Raw genomic sequence first — 21,651 nt, forward strand, 5'->3', positions numbered from 1 at the left:
GTCCTGCACCAATTATTCTTAACTTTTCTCATTCTTTATTTCTTCCACAGCAGACCTGACTTGAAAATTTTCCCTGACACTTGAAAACTTGACTATAAAGACATTCAGAGTGAGACTGCACAATGTGGAATAGAATAAATTGAGCACAGTTGACATGCACAGAGTAAAAAATGAGAGTGACATTTATCAATGTTCCTTGAACTTTTCTCTATCTGCCCATGGCTTTTTCATTCATTTTCATTAATTCATTTATTTTTCTAAGTACAGGAGGGACGCCACTTTCACAGAGTAACATTGTGCATGTGTGCTAAGACCTGCCCTAGATGACATTTTGTTCAATTCTGAGGAAAACCAAGTGTATTGTAACTCTACACATTTGGCACAAAGACATGGCATCTGTAATGACCTCTTGCTGTTCCGGCTCCTTGTCATCGTTTGACCCGTTCACCTTCTCCTTCCCTCCTACCTCCATCTGTGTCTCCCCTGCAGCATCAGCCACAACATCCTCCTCCTCCTCCTCCTCCTTCTTCTCCTTCTCCTCCTCCTCTACCTCCTTCTCCTTCTCCTCTTCCCCTTTCTCCTCCATCTCCTCCTCCACCTGCCGGTCATTGAACTCCGGAGGACTGACGAAGAACGGTGCCTCGAGGACGCGGGCAGCGAGGGGGCGCTTCATGGGGCTGTAGCTCAGCATGGCCTCCAGGAGTTCGGCCAGAGAGGGTGGCAGATCGACTCCGGCCAGCTCCGGAGTGCCGTCCTGCTCCATCGTAAACTTGGTGCTTGGGTAGAGGGCCTGCCCAGGTGGCAAAAATGACAATGCGGTAGAGAAAAATTTCACAGGCAATCAATGGCACAGGGATCATTTGTAAACACATGGATCCCATTTTCCAAATGCGTCAGTGAAGGACACAAAACATGCATATCATGATTGTGTGAGAAAAATTAATGACAACTGAGTAAACGTGCCTTCGTATTCAACATTCAGGGGGCTGAATACATTCACCGACAAGAAAAGCAAATTAAAAGTAAGGAGAGAGGTGCGGCAAATTGCTTACCACTCCCATAAGTTAAAACGACAAACAAGAACACTGTAACGAAAAAGGTATATCATAAGATAAACCATCTTCAGAGAGGTCAGTTCAGTTATTTCATTTTTGCATGAGACCTGCTTCAGTCAATGGCTGTTCTTCAGCTGGTCTGTGCCTGATGATAAAATGCATACATCCATTATACATTATGCAATCATAATAGAAATAAGATATTCAAACAAAGCGAAGAATACAATATATCAACTTGTTGAGGACGGGCTGATTTTGCTACAACACGCATTTCCTATAGACACTTACCCGAGTATAATCGGGACTCGTCCTCAATGGGTTAACTTGTTCCTCCTGCAATTCTCCGAGAGCCTCCAATGCCCCACAATGAGATTGTTTTTACAGGTCAACTGAGAACAGACAGGTTGGTAATCAACCAGTGCCAAAGCAGTCAAGTGGTACATGTATCCCCTTTTGACGGTCAACTACACGTGCCGTCGAACAATGCAAAATATGAATCAGATGCGAGGTATGAATAGAGTGTGCACTGATGGGTTCACAAGCTCTATTGTTCTACACGAAAGAGGCATCTGAATAGGGTTAGCGAAAGCGAATATCTACTGAGCTCAGCAATGATTGCTAGGTACATCTTCAACAGACAGACAGTGTGAGTGTTCTCTGACAGGCTCCTTCAGTTAGTTTTACGAGGGTTGGGGTGTAAGGAGACTTACCCAGAGAAGCAACAACCCGGTCACAAAGATGTCCGACTGGCACGTGGCTTGGAGACCGCAGTTGACCTCCGGCGCAGTGAACCTGATGCCAGATTCTGACGCGTAGCCCTTCAGGGCAGTCTGAGTCTGATGTGTAAAGTCATGCATGATTCAAGTAAAGTTAGGCTGCATGAAAACCCCATGTACACAGGGACACACAAATAGACACTTTGATGATTCTGTCCTTATAGACAAGGGGTGGTATTCTGTGCCCGTTTTATCTCTGTTCTAAGTCCGTTGTAACAAAACGGTATACTGAACACTATTTTCTCTCTGTTGTAACTTCTGTTTTAACTTCTGTTGTAACTCATTTTTTATTTCATGCTCTCTTTGCCTGTGCATGTCATTGTCTTAATTGTGCGTACGCCAGAGAACGCGCACTTTAACCCTAATCAGGCTGGGGGGGGGGGGGGGGGGGGGGGGCGGAATCCGCCCCCCCCCCCTCGACATTTCGCGCAATATCTTCGCAGCGCGATAAGCTCCCGCCGCGATGTTTCATGACTTTTTTCTTTCAAGTATCGCGCAACTTTTGAGACCAAACTTGTTGCGCCCGCGCGTACCATTTTGACGCGACACCCGTTCGAAAAAAATTTGTCAACCCCAAAATTGCTCCAAAACGTGATTTTGTGTACAAATCCAATGCAAATTGTGTTTTTTCAATTAATTCACATAAAAATTCATATCTTGACTTAGAATGGACGAAATTAATTTATTTTAGCATAATAAAGCTTCGAATAATGTCTGTGACAAATTTTGGCCAAAAAACAAACAAAAACAAAAGGTCGAAAAACAAAGAAAAATTTTTCGGAGAAAGCAACCATACATTTTGATAGTATACGTCGCGGGCGTCGCGTGTGCCGATTTTCAGCGCGATCACGCGTTCCATAGGCGAGATCTGAAGGGGGGGCGGAATCCGCCCCCCCCCCCCAGATATAGCATAGCCAAAAAAGCCCAGCCTGATTAGGGTTAAAGCGTGTATACTTAAGCACAGCACTTTTCCCAAGGGAACAATCTTACTGGTTAAAATGCCTTAGATGATACTTCTACAAACATTTCCTATTGGATATGATCACGGCAGTGGGCATGGTTTTCAGGACTTACATCACCATTAACACAGTTCTCAGAATATTGATTTACAACAGTTTACTGTTTCAGCGATGTTGTAACTCACAAACTTACAACAGAAGTTACAACTGACAGAGTTAAAACAGTGTTAAGAATACCACCCAAAATTTAAACCAGTATCAATTCTTATCTTTCCATGCCTTGGAAACCAAGTCAAGCACTAAATCAATGTTTTAAACAGTGCCCTGTGGAGGGCGCCCCCTGTCACCAGACATACAAAACTTGTGCAGACACACACCAACAATGGAGAATGTTAATAAACCTTTTCATCAATGTATAAAGTCATCTTCAGATTCATCAACGAGACTGTTGGCAGTCAAATACTGAACCAGCCATTTACAGGCACAATTATGCTGTGACTGTGGCAAAGAGTCGTATTTTGTATTAGCCTACATGTATGTCAGGTCTTAAAGGGACTGTACAGTACTGGTTGAGGTAGGGATTCATGTTTTGAACACTCCTAAGTGAGATAATGAAAAGCCTCTTATGAAATATGAAAGAGCATATCATTTTAAGAAGGATTCAACGTTTATTTGATGAAAATTGGTTTTCAAATGGCTGAGATATCCAAAAAAGTACTAATAATAAAAGGCGACATGCCCCAACTTTATTAGTATCTCTTTGTTTCACCTTGTTTTTGGATATCTCAGCCATTTCAAAACCGATTTTCATCGAATAAACTTTTGATACCCCTTAGAACTGCATGCTCTTTGACATCTCATAGAGTGGTTTCTGAATATCTCACAAAACGTTAAAAGCTAAATCTTCACCTCGACCAGAACTGTACACACCCTTTAAAAGCACTTGATTGAGTTGGTGGCTAAAGAGCATTCTTACGTCAACTTTCTGCTTATATTTTGATGTATGATCCAAACCAACTGAGCATTTCTCTTACATACATAACATATGTGTATAGTACATGATGATAAGCTGCAATCACGTCCCTTTCTCTCCATGTATGCTTCATTTCATTGTTTCCAATTCACAAATGACAAAATACACCAACACATGTGACCAAAAAAAAACAGATGAGAACGCCATTAATTTTGAACAGTCACTTGTGGTCGCTATTTATAAAGACAGATTCAAAATACAGTATTCATCGCATAATCGGGACAGGTTGGGAGTAGCAAACACGGCCCCTTTAAGCGAGGTGCCCGATTTCGCGATGAGTACTCACCACACACTAACGGCATACGACATGTACATGTAGTGCACACACACACACACACACACACACACACGCATACTGACGTACTGTACATGTACATGAATACACAACACGCTACCCTAGGCCCTCGGCGCGACCCTCCAGCTCTCCCTGCATTCTCGCAATGATGTCGAGTAATCGCAACTGGGTTCGATTCTTCTATCAAACACGCGTGTACACGTAATCAATGTCAGCTCATAGTCTAGATTCATAAAACGTTACGTATTCGCACACATTGAACCCTTCTCATCTTTCACGCTCTTCCTCCCACTCTCTCCCCCATTTCACTGAATACGTAACTGTTTATGGCCCTCATTTCAATCATGTAACTTTTGCCCAGTCACAACTGAGGAAGATTGTGACGTACACACAGATCACAGTGTACAGCTGTATTGAAAGTTGAAACCAAAGACAATAGATAACAAGATACGAAGGCGCGCGATAACAATGGACTTTGCCCTCAGTGTGTATGACTGAGATTAAACAACGCACACAGCCTGGGCTGTATGAGCGAGGCATGTTTTTTATTGGATGTGAGTCGAGTAGGAATTGCAAGCGAGCACATGGCTTTGCTTATGTAGGGGAGAAGAATGTTCGCGAAGGCATGTGCTTTGCAATGGCATGGATACTTATACACGGCGTTTTCGTGGCTATGCATGTACATGTACTGGATGGACGGAGGTCAAAACACACCAATCCGAAGCTTGCTTTGTAAGTTTGTTGTAAACGACAACTGATACGGAATCTTTGAAATATTGTTGTGGTATTTTGGTAGATTTTTTGTGCAAAATATTAACAAAATCAAAGATCGCTTGAAGAAAAATTGTCCCGTTTATCAGAGGTCCCCGCCCGATTATCCAGTGAAAATAACGTGCGTTGGAAATGTTTCTGGGAAGCGTATATCATTTAAGCGAGGATCCCGATTATCAGATGCCCGATTATGCGATGAATACTGTATTACTCAGACGCTCCAAATAAAATATGGGGAAAACGACATTTGCATGAATCCCTATCTGAGGGCCGACAGTATCAACACATCAAAAGCATGAAGGTTTCAAAGGGCTTCTAAGGAGATACGTATGTGTTACATGCATCTCAACTGGCCATAATAATTCCAAGCTCGGGGACATATTTATAGTCCATCATCAAGACAGATATATACCAGTGACTATCGAGGAAGCCTCCTGCCGAATTGGAATAACTTGGCAGCTCTGCTACAAACAAGGAACCAGAGCTGGACGATATATGGACAGTATGACGTATACTCACAGTTGTCCTGGTGAAGTCGAACTCGGCCAGCTTGGCAGAAACGTGAGCCTTCTCACCATCAGCCTCCTTGCTCATACTGAGGAGGATGTTCCTGGGATGCACCCCACCGTGGACCAGGCCCAGGCGGTGCAGACCATCAAGGGCCTCCAACACATCCCTGCACAAGGAACAGAGGGAACCACAAAATGGATCAATCTATTTTCTCATCCACTCGCGACATCAAAACCCTAGAAACACGCTGCAGTGTATGATCATTCGTGATAATCTGAAATGCTTTTGTTTTGTGTGATTTTCCTCCAGGTATCTTGCTTTACGACATGGTGATGATTTTTGGTTCAACATGATCTGTGAGGACTGATGACAACGTAGCATTAATTCTTCCTTGAGTAAGTCTTTCTCGGAACTTGCCTGTGGGACAGCAGACAATCTTTAGCTATATCACCTCACCATGCAGGTGCTACCTTTCCAACAGTACTTGGAATGACAATTCTAGTATTATGAAATGTGATGATTATTGAAACTTGTTGAGGACAAGCTGATTTTGCCGGAACACACATTTTCCATGGACACCTGTCCAAGTATACTCGTGACTAGTCTACAACAGGTTAAACAATATCAGGGCAATAACCCCCCCCCCCCCCCCAGGGACAGTTACCACCCGGCTAAATACTGGTTAGTGATAAAGTTAGAGTAAATATCAGGGTTAGGGTTAGGTTTAGGTTTAGGTTAAGGGTTAGAGTTTGGGTTAGGGTTAGGATAAAGTTCAGGATTAGGATTAGGGTTAGGGGAAGGGGAAGGGTCTGGGGTAATTGTCCAGGGGTTAATTGCCCTAGAGCTGGTTAAACTTATTAATGATTTAAAGTGTACATGATATAATACTCCAAAATTCCACAGTAAAAATTTCGCACCTGCATACACTGACAATCTGCGATATCCCATGAATGCTCCCTGCACGCAGAGCACATTCTAAGTTTCCCACTTCCATGTACGGCAGCTGTAGATAGAGCTGGTTGGCATCTGGCTGCGTGTAGACGGCGTCGACTCTCATGAAGTTTGGCACGTCGATGGCCGAGAAGGCCACAATTTTGTCCAGCGTGTCCTTCTCCGGAAGGTGAATGATCTGCACAAAATATCATTCACAATCTGGAGGTCAAGTCACCGAGTACATGGATATTTTTCTACTTTTAAGGATCAACTCATGCTAAACTACAATCTAAAATTAACCTGTGCCTAGAGGAACATGTTCTTCAATGATCTACTGAAAGGGATTGTATAGTTTTGGTTGAAATCTCCAAAAGCAATGTAAAACAAAGTGGTCTTAATGAAATGTGAGGCCTTTTATTAGGACCTCCTATTTTTATATATCAACCATTTCAAAACTGATTTCCATCAAATAAACTCTTAATTCCTCTCAGAATTGTATGCCCTTTAATATTTCACGAGTGGTTTCTAATCATCTTGTAATCTAATAAAGTTAAAACCTGAATCCCCATTTCAACCAAAACTATACAAGGAAAAGTAGAAATTACACGGTGCGTAATATATGTCCCCGCCGGAAGTAGCATTTTGTACCAAAATGTACAATATAGGTCAAAAATCAAGGTCAAAGGTCAAAGAAGTCAAAGGTCAAAATTCTATGTAGAAGTTCTGAAGCCCTCACCTAGTGCCATCACATCAAGCAAACGGAATCGAAATTGGGTTAGAAATGGCGAAGGAGTAGCATTTTGTAGCCAATGTACAATATAGGTCAAAAATCAAGGTCAAAGTTCAAAGAAGTCAAAGGTCAAAATTCTGTGTAGAAGTTTTGAAGCCCTCATCTAGTGCCATCACATAAAGCAAACGGAATCGAAATTGGGTTAGAAATGGCGAAGGAGTAGCATTTTGTAGCAAAATGTACAATATAGGTCAAAAATCAAGGTCAAAGGTCAAAATTCTGTGTAGAAGTTTTGAAGCCCTCACCTAGTGCCATCACATAAAGCAAACGGAATCGAAATCGGGTTAGAAATGGCGAAGGAGTAGCATTTTGAAGCAAAATGTACAATATAGGTCAAAGGTCAAGGTCAAAGGTCACAACTGAAATTCCGTGTAGAAGTTTCAAAGCTCCCATGTAGTGCTATCATATAAAGCAAACAGAATCAAAATTGGCTCATAAATGACAGAGAAGTAGCAAATTGAACATTTCGATTACACACGGATGCACACACGGACGGACGGACGGACACACACACGGACACACAGACACACAAACGTACAGAGCCCATTTCATAGTCCCCTCCTTGAACTCGTTCAGCGGGGACAATAATCCCTTTAACTTCAGACATGAGTTGATATCTCCCATTCTCTTTCCACTTTCTTGTTTCTGTGGGGAGCCAGGGGCATTGAATAATGTTTGATTGAAAATGCTGCAAACAATGATAATTAATCAAGAGACAATGCAACTACACAGAACTAGGAACATTTCCCTTAAGAGCTCTTCAAGGTAAGAAAACAAAAATTCCACCAACATGTAACATAATGAAATACAATACAACAGCTGCCAAGCAGAAGACATAAAATCTGAGGCAAACTGTGGCAAATTCCTTTTTAACAAAGATTGCTTGAATTTGGAGGTGTCTGGCAATTAACATACACTAAGAGTATGACCAGTCTCAGAACCACACGAATGACAGCAAAGTAAATTCTCAGAGAACTGGGGTTTAATGGTCAGATATATTTACAAGGATGAAAGCTTATGCTCTGTAATTACCTCAATCTGGTAATATGATATTTGAGTCATTTCTCTTGCAGCTTACATTCACCTCCCATCAACGATTACAAAATGCATTTTGAGACAATTCAATTCTATGATCAGAGAAAGTTTCAGTTCCTGTCACCTACCCAAAGATAACCTAGTACAGGTTTTGCACACACACCTTCAAGAAAGCAACCGGCGCTCCATTCACAGCGGCGAGTTTGACCGTGGTCTTGTCACAGTTGGGCACAGGGGTGAGGTTGAAGTGCTTGAGGTCACGACCTTCTCTTACAAGACCATTTGTCTCCTACATTTATCATTTAGGGGAAAAACAAAAATACAAATCATATGTACATGATCCCTGTGTCAAGATGGTTTTATTGCAATTAACCCATTGAGGACGGGCTGATTTTGCTACGACACTCATTTCCCATAGACACTTGCCCAAGTATACTCCGGACTTGTCCTCAACGGGTAAATCTGAATAAAGATAGGCAGCACCTGCTGCCATAAGAGTTTAGAACCATCACTGGCTATCGGGCACATTCTGGTAGTCTAGTGGATATGACACCTATCTAGTACTCAAGAGGTCTTAGGTTTGAGTCCTACCTGAGTGCATACGTCCAAGATATTTTATCGTGACATTCACTCAAACACTGAATAATCAGTGTTTATTTACATCAATGAGGGCCATTTGTAACTTCACTTGCAATATACATTGCATGTACACGTGACTACAGCAACTCAAAAAACATGATATTTCATCTCCAAGTGAGAGCATCGTATCTAGGAATCTCTGTCATGCACTGACTTGCTATTTCATGAAAATATGGAGGCAAATTTTATTCATTTGGGCAACTACAGCACAGTACAGCACAAAACAAAACAAATACAGAAAAGATAACACTTAAAGAGCAGTGACAAGGATAAATTATATGCACTAGTTACTGCGGCTGATCATCATCTTCATCCTAGTTTCCAAAATCTCACACCAGCTATTAAAATTTCCCAATTCAAAATCAATTGCACATTACGAGTACATCCACTAGCTGCAGGCACAACATAGGACAATTAATGTCTACACTTTTCTGTACCAGCACTACAAAATCATGAGAAATGCTATTCTGGAATGGATGGTATTTAAACTCACCAAGAATTTTGAAATGCCCACTCCAGGAAAAAGGAAGGGTAGTTCCGGAAAATGGTCCGTTGTGAGCTCCGCCATCTCCCTCTACATGATAAACAAATTTAATCATCACAAGGAGTGATGGCCATTATGGCCCAACGCACAAAGACCAAATCTTCATGCATGGAAATTAACAAGATGAATAATGGGAGTATGGAAAGTCAACTGTACAAAACGTTCACTAAATAAGCCTAATTTGGAAAAGTGCATTTAAAAGATACACAATCTACTTAAGCTGTTATAAATGACTAGCGAAAGGGGAAAAATCATCAGCTTTTGGTATTTGGCATATTTGGTATTCGGTAACTATGAATAGTCACAGGGAATGGTCAGAGTGACCATTCTAGTTTTTGTTAATTTCTATTGTAATCTTACATGTTGCTCCTTTATGCATTAAAGCTACATACTACTTTCCTCTCTGTACTTTTGAATTACTCACCAACAGTTTATTCTCCTCTTGGTAAGAAGTCCATAGTTTGTCCTGGATGGCTTGAATTTCTTTATTCAGCTCCTCTAGAGACCTCCCTTCATAGCATTCAGGGTCCTTTGAGAGAGGAACAAAAAATGGCACATAGACATGAACACAGATTAATAGAGGGATGGACACATAGACACACATACAGACAGATAGATAAATACATGAACATATAAACAGATAGATAAATACAAAGATAGACACATCAATAGATAGGTTGTTAGAAAGATACAAAGCTAAATAAATAGGTAGGTAGGTAGGTAGATAGATAGATAGATAGATAGATAGATAGATAGATAGATAGATAGTCAGATACCATGGGTAAACAAACATACACCCAGATTGACAAACAGGCAGATATAGACAGATAGATAGATATCTAGATGAATACAGATAGATAGTTCTAGAGACGAACACATTGATAGACAGATGAATAGATGCAGATGGATTAAGCCAAAATATGTATTCTATTGTCACACATCTAATGCAATAATCCAGATTCCAAGAAACGGTGAGTGAAAGTATTTGCACAAGACATACCTGGTAAAATTTTATGCCACATTGGAGAAAATGATCATCAACTGCTTCCAACTCACCATTCACCCATACAATTACTGGCTTGAGAGTGTACATGTTTCAGATATTTGCTACAGTCACATAATGTGGAGATTCTGACATTTTAAAAAAAAAAGTTTTCTACCAAAACGTTTTCAGAGAAAATTCATTTGAATCTTGTCTCTACATTCAGGGTCCAATATTACACGCCTATAAGATCAGAAAGACGGGTATGTCTCTGGTAGTCTTCCAGGAAATCTACACCACAGCAGCAAACCACTGACCTCCTCAATGTCGTGCCGATCGGCCAGTTTGTGTCTGAGTTGCGACCGCAGCGCCTTGATCTCCTTCTTGATGGCCTGTAGTCCGGACACGTCCGGACGGCTGTTCAGCCAGGGGTTGAGCTGCTCCGCCGTGGCAGCGAATTGGGTGCACAGCTCCATGAGGCTGTGCAGGGTCTCCTCCTCGGCTTTTAGTCCCCTGACCAGTGCCTCGACCACCGCAGACACCACCTCCACCTCTCGCACGTCCTGCTCCTGAAAGCAGCAGAGAAGATAGACAAGTAGCATGATGGAGAAAGTAAAAAGTTAAGCACCATTTTTATAAACTTTAAAGTAACTTCATCATCAGATAGAGCTAAATATAATCTTTCCAGTGATACCTCACTTACACTACATGACCAGAAATATTCTCACAGATATGATTAAGAATATCTCATATTTTCTGATCTATTTTCTTTTGTTTTTAAACAGCTCTAATTGCAACAAATATATCTTGAATAAACAAGAATGGAGACAGCTCACTTTGTGATCAACTATTGTAAAATTGGAAGAGTGCAGTGTGGGAATATGAGCAAATTTCATGGTCTACTGAACAAGCCTAAAAATAACATGCACACTTATTTTGAATACTAAACTGTGTCCAAAAATGCACTTAACAACGGAACTACACACACATGAACTTCACTGAAACTGAACCAGCACACACACACACATAAAAAATAATGACTAAAAAAATAATTTTGCAGAAGTTTCCACCTACTACATGACCTCGGCATATTCGTTGAGATAAAGTTTAGTCATACAGACTCATAAGGCACATGCTTCATATAGATCATATGGAATAATAGGCATAACTCAATCTTGAAAACACCAAGTTGGGCTACCTTGGTTTTAAACGAGTCAATTTAATAACTATGGTCAACAGACTTTCCTTCCCTATCCTACCATTGTGCAACCAAAATGGATAACAAAATCAAACAAAAATTTAAAGCCTCACAGAATATGTGATATTGCAAATTCATCAGACATTAAATTTCACAAAAGGAAAACACTATATCTGAAATGGACATTCCACACACAGAAAGAAAATAATAAAAACCTGCCTTTGCTGGCAACAAACAAACCTTTGGCTGACTAAAGGCATAATATACACCTATCGACAGCATGCAGTGCATAATTTGTTTTTAATGGAATACACTTCATTCCATCTGAGTTTTGAGAGCAATACAAACTGCTTGCTGGAATCTACATAATAACATCATGGAATGTGCTATATTGGAAGATGACTAATAACGAATCAAGATACAAGTGACGTGGCATGGATAGGACGCTATACACAAAAACAATAGAAATGCCCTCTACCCTGATATTAAAAAAATAAATAGATAAAGGAACAAATTTCATTGATCCAGGAAGCATTAAGCTGCATTTACGCCAAGTTCCCGGCGACCACGGCAGCCCTGTTTCAGGCCACCATGGACAAAATGGGATGGACTTGAAACAATGCCTTAAAACGGGATAGGCAAATGCGACAGGCCATGACTGCCATGGATGCCCTGTCAGATTTTTAGACTGTCAAAAAATTCACCACTACAGTCCTGGTGCTAATGAGGAATCTTGTATGCAGTAACAAAATGGGGTAAACAAAACAAAACGAGGCGGCACGTAATAGGCAGTATTAAACAAAACTTGGAGGTTGTCCGTAGCAGGACAGGACTAAAAATATTGATAGTTCAGCCTGACCAGACCCCGTGAGAACAGCGTCTGACAGCAATATGTTCATCAGGGCGAGGACTGGAACGATTAAGACGAGAATGCGATGGGGGGGGGGGGGGGACAGGAGAATGTCTCATCTGCCCTTAGGTGCACTACGTTTTGGTCAAATGGGGCTACCGTGGGCAACGGAAACATGGTGTAAACGCAACTTTATCTAGCACTTCCAATGATATTATTGACAACTGTCCATGAATTAATTCTATGATACCATCTGGGCCCCGATTAATAAAACTTGTTATCAACGACAAGTTGTCATAGTTGTTATAAGCTACTGAAATCCCTGCATCTGATTGGCTAAGAGCAAATTTGTCACAGAAATGTAACAGTTGTCACTGATAACAAGTTTTATGAAATGGGACCCTGGTTATACAGAGACTGTGACCAAACCTGCTTGACTTGTCCTATGGCACCATTTTCAAGGTAAAGGCTGGACACGTAACCATGACAAGTCATCGTTATCTCGGTTTCCATGGCGATGAGAAAGTCTGCGCGCAGCTGATCGATGTCTACCAATGATGGGGCAGGGCCATCACTAAACTGAAAATACTGAGGTGCAATCACAGAAAACACTTATAAACAGAGCAAAAATATCTAAAGGCTCCCTGCAATGCAAGTCTTAGTATCTGCTATATTGTATCATCTATGGGAAATCTATAGATGACATCTATTCTCTCTCTCTCTCTCTCATACACACACACACACACACACACACGCTTTTCTTTGTTTTTTTATAGACAGAAGGACAATAATCAGAATGTGCCTAAAAACCTTGCAAGAGCAAGGTTGATTTCATATTTGCAATGACATCATTAGTAGGGGCAGTGATTTTCCGTTTCAAAAAATTGCTTTTTCCGTTTCAGAAAATCATGAATTCCGTTTCAACATGGTGAAAAAACAGAAATTTCGTTTTCCCATATGAATTGTAGATACAAAAAATGCAAATTCCGTTTACATGTATTTGCATGCAAAAATGAACAAAAATTAAATTATTGCTATTTGAAATTTGTGTACCTGTGTAATCGTGTATGCATTCATACATGTTATGCATAGTGTATACCTGATGATTTCCAACCTCTGTACCACACACCCATGAAGACAAATGAAATGAAACATCTGTATTACAATTTATTCATTTCGACTGTCAAAACATGCACAGGGCTCTCACTTAACTTTTTTCCTTGGTTGCCAGCCGGGCAACTTATAGAGTTTTTTAGGTTGCCAAATGGCGGTTTAGGTCTCGTTGCCACAGTGATAATGTTCGAAGAGTATTGCATAATGTGTAAATCTGCAAGGTTAATTATGGCGATGATAAAGAGGGCTCTTTACACTGCTGTTTACACGACTGTTTACACTGCTGTCTACAAATTAGAAAAAAATATACAAAGTGAAGTAAGTCTCTGAGTCTCAACTGTGACTTTATGCTAGTCAAGTGTTTTTATTCCTTTAGAAGCTGCAAACAGAATACATGATAATCAGTTTAATAAGCAGTGTTGATAAAAACTTCAGCACTAAAAGAACGATCAATCTACCTAAATCTTTCTTCAGTCAATACATTGCAATCCAGTTAATCATGCCGTGGGACAGTACATATTTGTGTATCACTATCAAAGCCTGGCCTGCAGTATCAACAACTATCATTATGTCCTCTTTCTTGACTTGCTAGTCAAGTGACTTACAGTGTACTACTGTCTAGTCAAGTCTTTTTATTCCTTCAGAAGGTCTAAACAGATAAAAAATTTCAGCACTAAAGGAACAATCAATTTATCTTTCTTCAGTCAATAATCCAGACAAGAAACTAGCACTCATTTCACTCTGATCTTTCCCCATTCTGGCCTCGGTCCCCCCCCCCCCCCAAAAAAAAAAAAAAACACAGAGGAAAACACACACACATTGAAACACAACAAAAACCTCTCCCCTGCATCTTCCCGATTTCCGTGTTTCTGTCAGGTGAAACGACATGTTCAAATACAAGAATAAAACAACAGTAGATATTGATTGAAACTCGACACCCATTCATGCCAGCCAGGCCAGGCTGCCATGTAACTTCAAAGCACATTCCGACAGCTGGCTGGTTGGCAGAAGAATTAGCGCGCGCGTGTCAGTTTCTCGACTGGAGAGAGGGCCTGGGAACAGCCCCTTTCCCTGTTCATCTCCAACACCCCAGACAGTTCATGACCTCCAAGAATGCGCCAGTACGCGCGGTTTCTTCTGTTGATTGGTCTCTCTCTCTCCACCCCACCCAGTCTGGCATGGCACTTTGGTATCGTGGGATTTTTCTTTTTTCTGCGTGAACTTGGAGTTCACTCTTAAGCCCGCCGCACACTACACGATTTTGCCCCGATTCACCGGTCTTAAGACCTTAAGACTAGAAGTGTGACGTCACAGTCTTGCCAGTTTCCAGTTGTACGACTGGGTCTTAGCGCCAGTCGTAGAGATTTGACATGTGGAATTTCTACGACCAGTCGTGAGCTTTCAGCCATTCACAATGCAGTAAAATGCAAGCGCACACAGTGCGCACTGCGCACGCTTTACAGTCGGGTCGTATAGTGTGCGGTGTCCGGTCGTACGACTGGTCTTAAGACACAGCTTGGCTCAAGACTTTAAGACCAGTCTGATCGTGTAGTGTGCGGTGGTCTTTACTCTCCTGAATCATGCATTGTGCGCTAGTTTTAGCTGTGCTCTACACACGACACATACATGTGGAGCAGGCAGGCATAGCAAGTCACCACTCCACTCACCTGCTGACAGCTTACCGCGAGCAGAAAACAGTTAGACAGTTAGACAGTTTCTTCTGTTGCCGCTACTTTTACTGCCAAAATACTGGCTTGATCATCACACATTATTCGGCGAGACACACATTGTGTTTTGGAATATAAATGGACTTTCTTCTGTGGTTATGATTGTTGGTGTTGGATTGAGTAAGTGTTCGACAGTTATTGAAATCGTGACATCGCTAGATCTAACGCCATTAGACATCGCTAGAACTTGCAACTAACACAACTTGGCTTAGAAACTCAGTTTCCGCAGTCTGTGAATATCGTGGACACACATGTAATAATGATTAATTCACAGCTTCTGTTGGATTTATTTTTACTTTTATGTGTTTTATTTTGTTGAAAAGTGATTTTCTGTGATTTTCCGTGTGGAATATTTTTTCCGTTTCAAAAGGCCGTTTCCGCGTTTTCCGTCCGTTTTCCGCTATCGCGGAAAATCACTGTCCCTACATTAGCCTCAGGGATAGCTCTTTAAACTTGGTATGCTCCTCTTTAGTGTGTTTTCTATTTAGTGACTCTGTTCTGTTTAATTGGACAAAGTTTGAAGTGGTCAAACATCATCCCACATAGTAATCTATCTTGAAAACTAAACTACATCTTCTTTTAAAGGCAAAAAAAGAAAAATCCTACTATAATAGATACAATATTAATGACACTTTCATTCTAGCAGTTCATGCCAAAACATTAACAAGATGGGAATTTGGGAAAAGAATCTAAGCCGCACGTCAACTTGATATCTACAAGGAAATGCAAAAAACAAACAAATAAACTAAATATCATTCCTTTCTTTTTGTCAGGTAGTGTCTTTATCATGCTTCAAGTACACGTCATCACCTCTTGAAGCCATTTTTTGACAGCAAAACATATGACTAGCACCAATGTCAAACAATCGAAACCACAAGCATTGTAACATATGGAGAGGTAGTTTTCACTTCTGGGCGTTCTGAATGAGATCATGGGTGATGGTAACCCTCCCAATGTTTACTCTCCATCCTGACATAGGCAATTCCATCTTTCCATAATGACATGCACACTATACCGAGATGTACTCTGCACACGTAAGAAAAGACCACCTCATATTCCTTTTACATAACAGCATCTTCTTCTCATGTGGCACCACGTGTCTGGTTGATACCATTAATCGCTCCTTTTTGATCGTCATCTGGGGCAAAGCACGTCACCAGTTTTGCACCCTGCTCTTCGTCAGGGTGTAAAGTGGAATATGATGCATGCATGGATTGTGACTCTCACACACAGGACCTCCATTTAATGCCCTATCCAAGGAACAGAGTGTCATTGCCTCTTAAAACCCTATTCTAACTGGGCTATTTGAGACTAAGTTTAGACCAAGTCAATTTGACCCCCCCCCCCCCCCCCCTTCAGATCTCGGCTGCCGATCGCGTGATCGCCGCAAAATTTTGCCTGAAGATAGATAGAGCCGGATGTCAACTACAAGATTACATAGTCATACAATAGAAAAATATTGGCTTTCTATTTTTAGTAAATTAATTATGCAAATTTACGCATGAAATCATATTTTCACCTATAACTCCATTAAAATGACTGAAGGATCGCTAAATTTTTGTGTCAGAGTTCCTCATGACACATCGAACAATTTTCTTGTAAATAAATAGCAAAATCAAAATCAGTTTCGTTTGTTTTTATTGTTTTGTTAATTTCTTATGTATTTTATTATTTTTTCGACCTTTTTGTATTCTATTCTTTTTTCGCAAAAATGTGTTGCAGGTACTTTTTCAAGCATATTTACATTAGAATTGATCAATTTCAATAATAATCTAATTTATATCAATTTAACAAAAAAAAAACACAATTTGCATTGGATTTGCACACGATATCATGAATTTGAGCCGTTTTCGGGTTGACATGCATATGCAAAACATTACGTAACTTCAGAGCAATGTACCCAGACGTCGCAAATTTGGTCTCAAAATATGTGGGAGACTTCAATGAAAAAAGTCATGAAACGACGCGGCAAAATCTTTGCGCGTTGTGGAATCGTGGTGCGAAATGTAGAGGGGGGGGGGTCAATTTGACCCCCCCCCCCCCCCCCCCCCCCAATTGGAATAGGGTTAATAGACAGGGTGGCATGATACCAAACAACAATGCTCAGCTAGACTCACTGGGACTGCTGTAAATAGATGAACAAATGCACAGGTTATTTTGGATTAATACATTTGAGTTAAAAGAGAAACTATTCATGTCATTCTCCTTGTTTGCTATCCCTGTACCTCATTCATGCTGGAGAGCAGCTCACACCATTTTCCTCTCAGCTCATCGGTGGCCTCTCTCAGCGGTTCCACCAGGCCCTGCTTCTCAGCCTGTTGGGTAATGGAAGAAACGTGTGGCTTCTTAATAGCTGCATATCAAAAGGATAAGCTCTTAGATTTGACTCGAGTCCATCACAATCTACAATTGAATTTTAAGATTCAAAAAGCACCAAAAGGTTTCTGTAAAAAAAATGAGGGAATAACAAAATGTTACATAGAAATTCCAAGATAAATTTCCTAGTCTCTGTACAATTAGGGAAAGATGGGTGGGAGAGCTCAGGACACACATTCAACACATATTACATAGCATACATTGTACCAATCTTTACACACTCAGTGCATGCACATCATCCACAAAGGTAGAACTAGAGGGGTGATATGCCCATGTCAGTTTTCTATAGATGCAAAAAATAAAACTAGAAATGTCGCTATGGCGACTGGTATACCTCCGCCATAATGCATGATTCTCCTAATAGGTCTAGATAGTACATGTGGAAAATGTGTGATTACATTTTCACAAAATTGGCAAAATATTAAAATGTCAAGTTTGTCACAAATGTGTTGAATGTTCACCTTCCTTGACCTTGGTTTAATTGGATGAATAGGAGAGCATGTATTTGGGATTTAAGGACTTTAACTTGACTTTAACCTATTCATACGTTTATGCATTGAGTAATTTCCAAGGTATGGAGAAAAAGTGCAATTTCTGTATTGAATAGTAAATTGTTACCATTTTCATCTGGCCTTTGATCCTAAGATTCATAAGATAATCACTGTCAGGCAGAACATGCATAAATATGTAGAAAGTTTCAAGATAACTTGAGTCACTTCCGAGATATGGGGAAAAACTTAGTTCAGCACTTTCACTTGATCTTTGACCTTTTGACCTTTGAGGCAAAAACATAAGAAAAAAAAACTTTCCAGAGAATCTCTTTTAGGTTATACATGCATACACCAAGTGTAAAAAAAAAAAAATTATCCTGCTGGCATTGCATAAACATGAGGGAAATAGTAAAATTTTGAAGTGTTGCCCTTGACCTTTGACCCCATGAACCCTAAATTCTCTAGATAATCACTGCCAGTCAGTACATGTATATAAACTACGTTCCATGAAGATACCTTGAACAATTTCTAAGGTACAGAGAAACAAGAGACCCGGGGGTCACGCGCTCACCTGAGTATCGCAATTTCACCTTCCATGCATTTTTGCACACTCTTACCTGAGAACATTGGAAACTTAGGTCTGCATATGGATCCCCCCCCCCCCCCAACTCCGGGTTTGGGGGGGGGGCAGCCCTGGATCTGCAATGAACAAACTTTGAACTAAAGTCATCAATGTACAAACTCATGGTATTAACTTTGCTTTATCATTTCTGGTTCTAGAGCAGAAGATTTTAAATATTCCTTAATGTGGGGGGGGGGGGGGAGGTGGGCCCCCTAGGGGCCCCCAAGAGGGACATGGTGCCCATTTGAAGGAATTGAGATTCTATCCCCCTAGGGATGCTACCTGCTAAGTTTGGTCAAAATTCATCATGAGGTTTTCAAGAAGAAGATGATGGACGATGCACGCCGGACGACACACGACGCACGCCGGACGCCGGACAAAGAGCGATCGCAATAGCTCACTCGAGCCTTCGGCTCAGGTGAGCTAAAAAGGTGAAGTTTTAATATTTTTAATTGACCTTTTGACCTTTGACCTTTGACCTCATGACCAAAACTTTCACCAGAGAATCTTAATCAGGTAATAAATGTATACACTAAGTTTCAAGAAAATATTTTCAGGCATTGCATAGATATGATGGAAATAGTGAAATTTTATGTATTTGACCTTGAACTTTTGACCTTTGACCTTGAGCATGTGCACCCAAAAGTTGATAGGCACAACTTCACCCCCTAATACACATACATGCCAAGTTTCATAAGGATAACTCAAAAGGTTTTGATAGTTACCCTGTCCACAAAATTCATTACGGACGGACGGAAGGACGGACGGACGGACGGACGGACAACCTGAAAACATAATGCCTCCGGCACCACTTCGTGGCGGAGGCATAAAAAATGTGCTGCTGCAGACTGGCTGAGCTTGTCATGATAAGAAAATATTCTGAACACAGAGCACACCTTTAATCTACAATTAACAACTATACCAACTTAGAGAGTCCATTGATCTCTTAACAACAAAAAAAGACATCTCACCATTTGATGGATTAATACAAGTAAATACCTTGCTAAAGGCAGATTATTTAATGCCATTTCAGGTAAACTGAAGTACACATTGCCCAAAGAAATCCTTACTATGCATTCCTCTAATGACAGGTGTTCTCAAACCACAAAACATCAGTCAGTGTGACCTGAACTCATAAACAGAAGATGGCAAAAGGGGCCAGGTCAAAGTCAAAGAGAGCGCCTACCAGCCACGCCCGGTACTGTTCATAGCACCCCAGGTCCCCTAGTGACTCCTCCTCTTGTTGTAGGACCTTGCTGGGATCCAGGTAGGAGCTGTATTCTGTCTGTAGCTTGCCAACCATTGCCTGGTAACGGATGAATACATCAACATGTCAGTGCCTTTGACACCTTGGCTTACAGGATATCATCATGATTGGGGGGGGGGGTACTCTATACAAACATGGATTGCACAACAACATCCATTATATATAAAAAATATATACATTACACTCTTAGATAAGAAATCATATTCAGTGAAACTCATATTCAGACAAAACCAAATTTGTCACAATACTATATTATCATATGTGGATGTAGGCCTTCACTAAAACTATGTCAGACAGATCGACAAGACTTCATATACAGATTTTTTTTCTAGAAATATGTTTCTTTACAACTAGCATACCATACCAAAGATGCATGGTGTGTCTACTACCTCGATCTTTTCTGATTCCACATTTCATTCTTTAAATCTGTCAATTATGCTGCTGTATGGTGTTCAGAGGCACCTTCAAGTATAATCAAGGCTAATTTCTCCAAATATTCAACAACAAAAAAGAACACTATAGTCAATGAGCTTGGAGCAACTGGTCTCCAAACTAACTTTTTCCTTGCCTATATGCACTTGGAAGATTGGCCACCACTGACTTAATGTGGGCAGTTACCTGGATATCTCTGATCCTCTTGTCTATGGGTAGCTTCTTCACGTCTTCCAGGAAGGAATTCAACGCCTTCACCGCAGCATGTCTTGCATCGTTGCGCTTTAACAGTGCTGCAGGTAGCTCCTCCTTTATATAAAACACAAGCACACAGTCAAGTTCAAGTTCAAGTTCAAATTTATTTCCATTCGACATAAAATCATCAAACAATTCATACAATGAAAACACATAGATACAAATATATGAATATCAAAAGAAATACACACACATACACAAAACAACAACAAGAACAAGAGCCGATGCGTAAATTCATGTGAATGGGGGGTCAACAGAGAAGAGCAATAAGCCTTGTAAATCGCTGACCCCATGAAAACATAAATACTGTGTAAAATATATCGGGAGTATAGAAACAAAACTAAGGAGGAAAAGAAAGGGACAGGATTGAAGAACAAATCGAAAGACATATATAAGTGCAATTAAAATAATCATTCTGAATGAGAATATGAATTCAGGAGTAAAAATTTATAATTCCTTTTAAAACTATTCAAAGACGGTTTCATTTTCAAATTAAATGGTATTTCGGTCTATATTAATGGACCTTCATTAAAAACTGTATTCTTAGAAATATTTGTTCTCACATGATATAAATGATAATCATTAGCACGACGGGTGTTATGAGCATAAACATTACTATTCAATAAAAATTTAGAAAAAATATTGGAGGGCAATAAACCTTTTGAACACATATACATAAAAATAGCAAGATTATATCCATTAATATCATATACATTTAAAAGCTTCAAGTGAAAAAATAAAGGTGAAGTGGGAGCATTAAAAAATACATTGGAAATTATTCGAATCACATAATGACAGAAAGGTTGGTCAGGTACGCAAGTAGATGTCACGATGCCAGATACATACACAGGCTAACGATACATTTAACTTGTCAAGGAGCAAAGGTGGGTTTGCCAATACTGCTACAAACACTAAAAAGTTTAACCCATTGAGGATGGGCTGATTTTGCTACAACAAACATTTCCCACAGACACCTGCCCAAGTATACTAGGGACTCA

At 40.4% G+C, this 21,651-nt stretch overlaps 1 protein-coding gene across 1 annotated transcript in view; it reads right to left on the bottom strand.

Moving 5' to 3' along the window:
* Positions 1–550: 550 nt before the first annotated feature.
* Positions 551–21,651, bottom strand: part of LOC139739553 (serine/threonine-protein kinase 31-like) — a gene marked incomplete at its 3' end in the record, with an annotated part of 42,738 nt that continues 21,637 nt past the window's right edge. Inside the window, exons 13-24 of the mRNA XM_071650157.1 lie at positions 20,585–20,707; positions 19,886–20,005; positions 17,436–17,525; positions 12,800–12,958; positions 10,640–10,891; positions 9,765–9,869; positions 9,290–9,370; positions 8,321–8,446; positions 6,317–6,528; positions 5,409–5,565; positions 1,766–1,891; positions 551–790 (exon numbers count right to left, since the gene is read on the bottom strand). Coding sequence (XP_071506258.1) covers positions 551–790; positions 1,766–1,891; positions 5,409–5,565; positions 6,317–6,528; positions 8,321–8,446; positions 9,290–9,370; positions 9,765–9,869; positions 10,640–10,891; positions 12,800–12,958; positions 17,436–17,525; positions 19,886–20,005; positions 20,585–20,707 — 1,791 coding nt within the window. The remainder of the gene's footprint in view (positions 791–1,765; positions 1,892–5,408; positions 5,566–6,316; positions 6,529–8,320; positions 8,447–9,289; positions 9,371–9,764; positions 9,870–10,639; positions 10,892–12,799; positions 12,959–17,435; positions 17,526–19,885; positions 20,006–20,584; positions 20,708–21,651) is intronic.

The sequence above is a fragment of the Diadema antillarum genome, unplaced genomic scaffold (genome assembly GCF_040938485.1).
Source record: "Diadema antillarum isolate AM-2024a unplaced genomic scaffold, OU_Dant_1.0 seq00000807_RagTag, whole genome shotgun sequence".
Classification (NCBI taxonomy): domain Eukaryota; kingdom Metazoa; phylum Echinodermata; class Echinoidea; order Diadematoida; family Diadematidae; genus Diadema; species Diadema antillarum.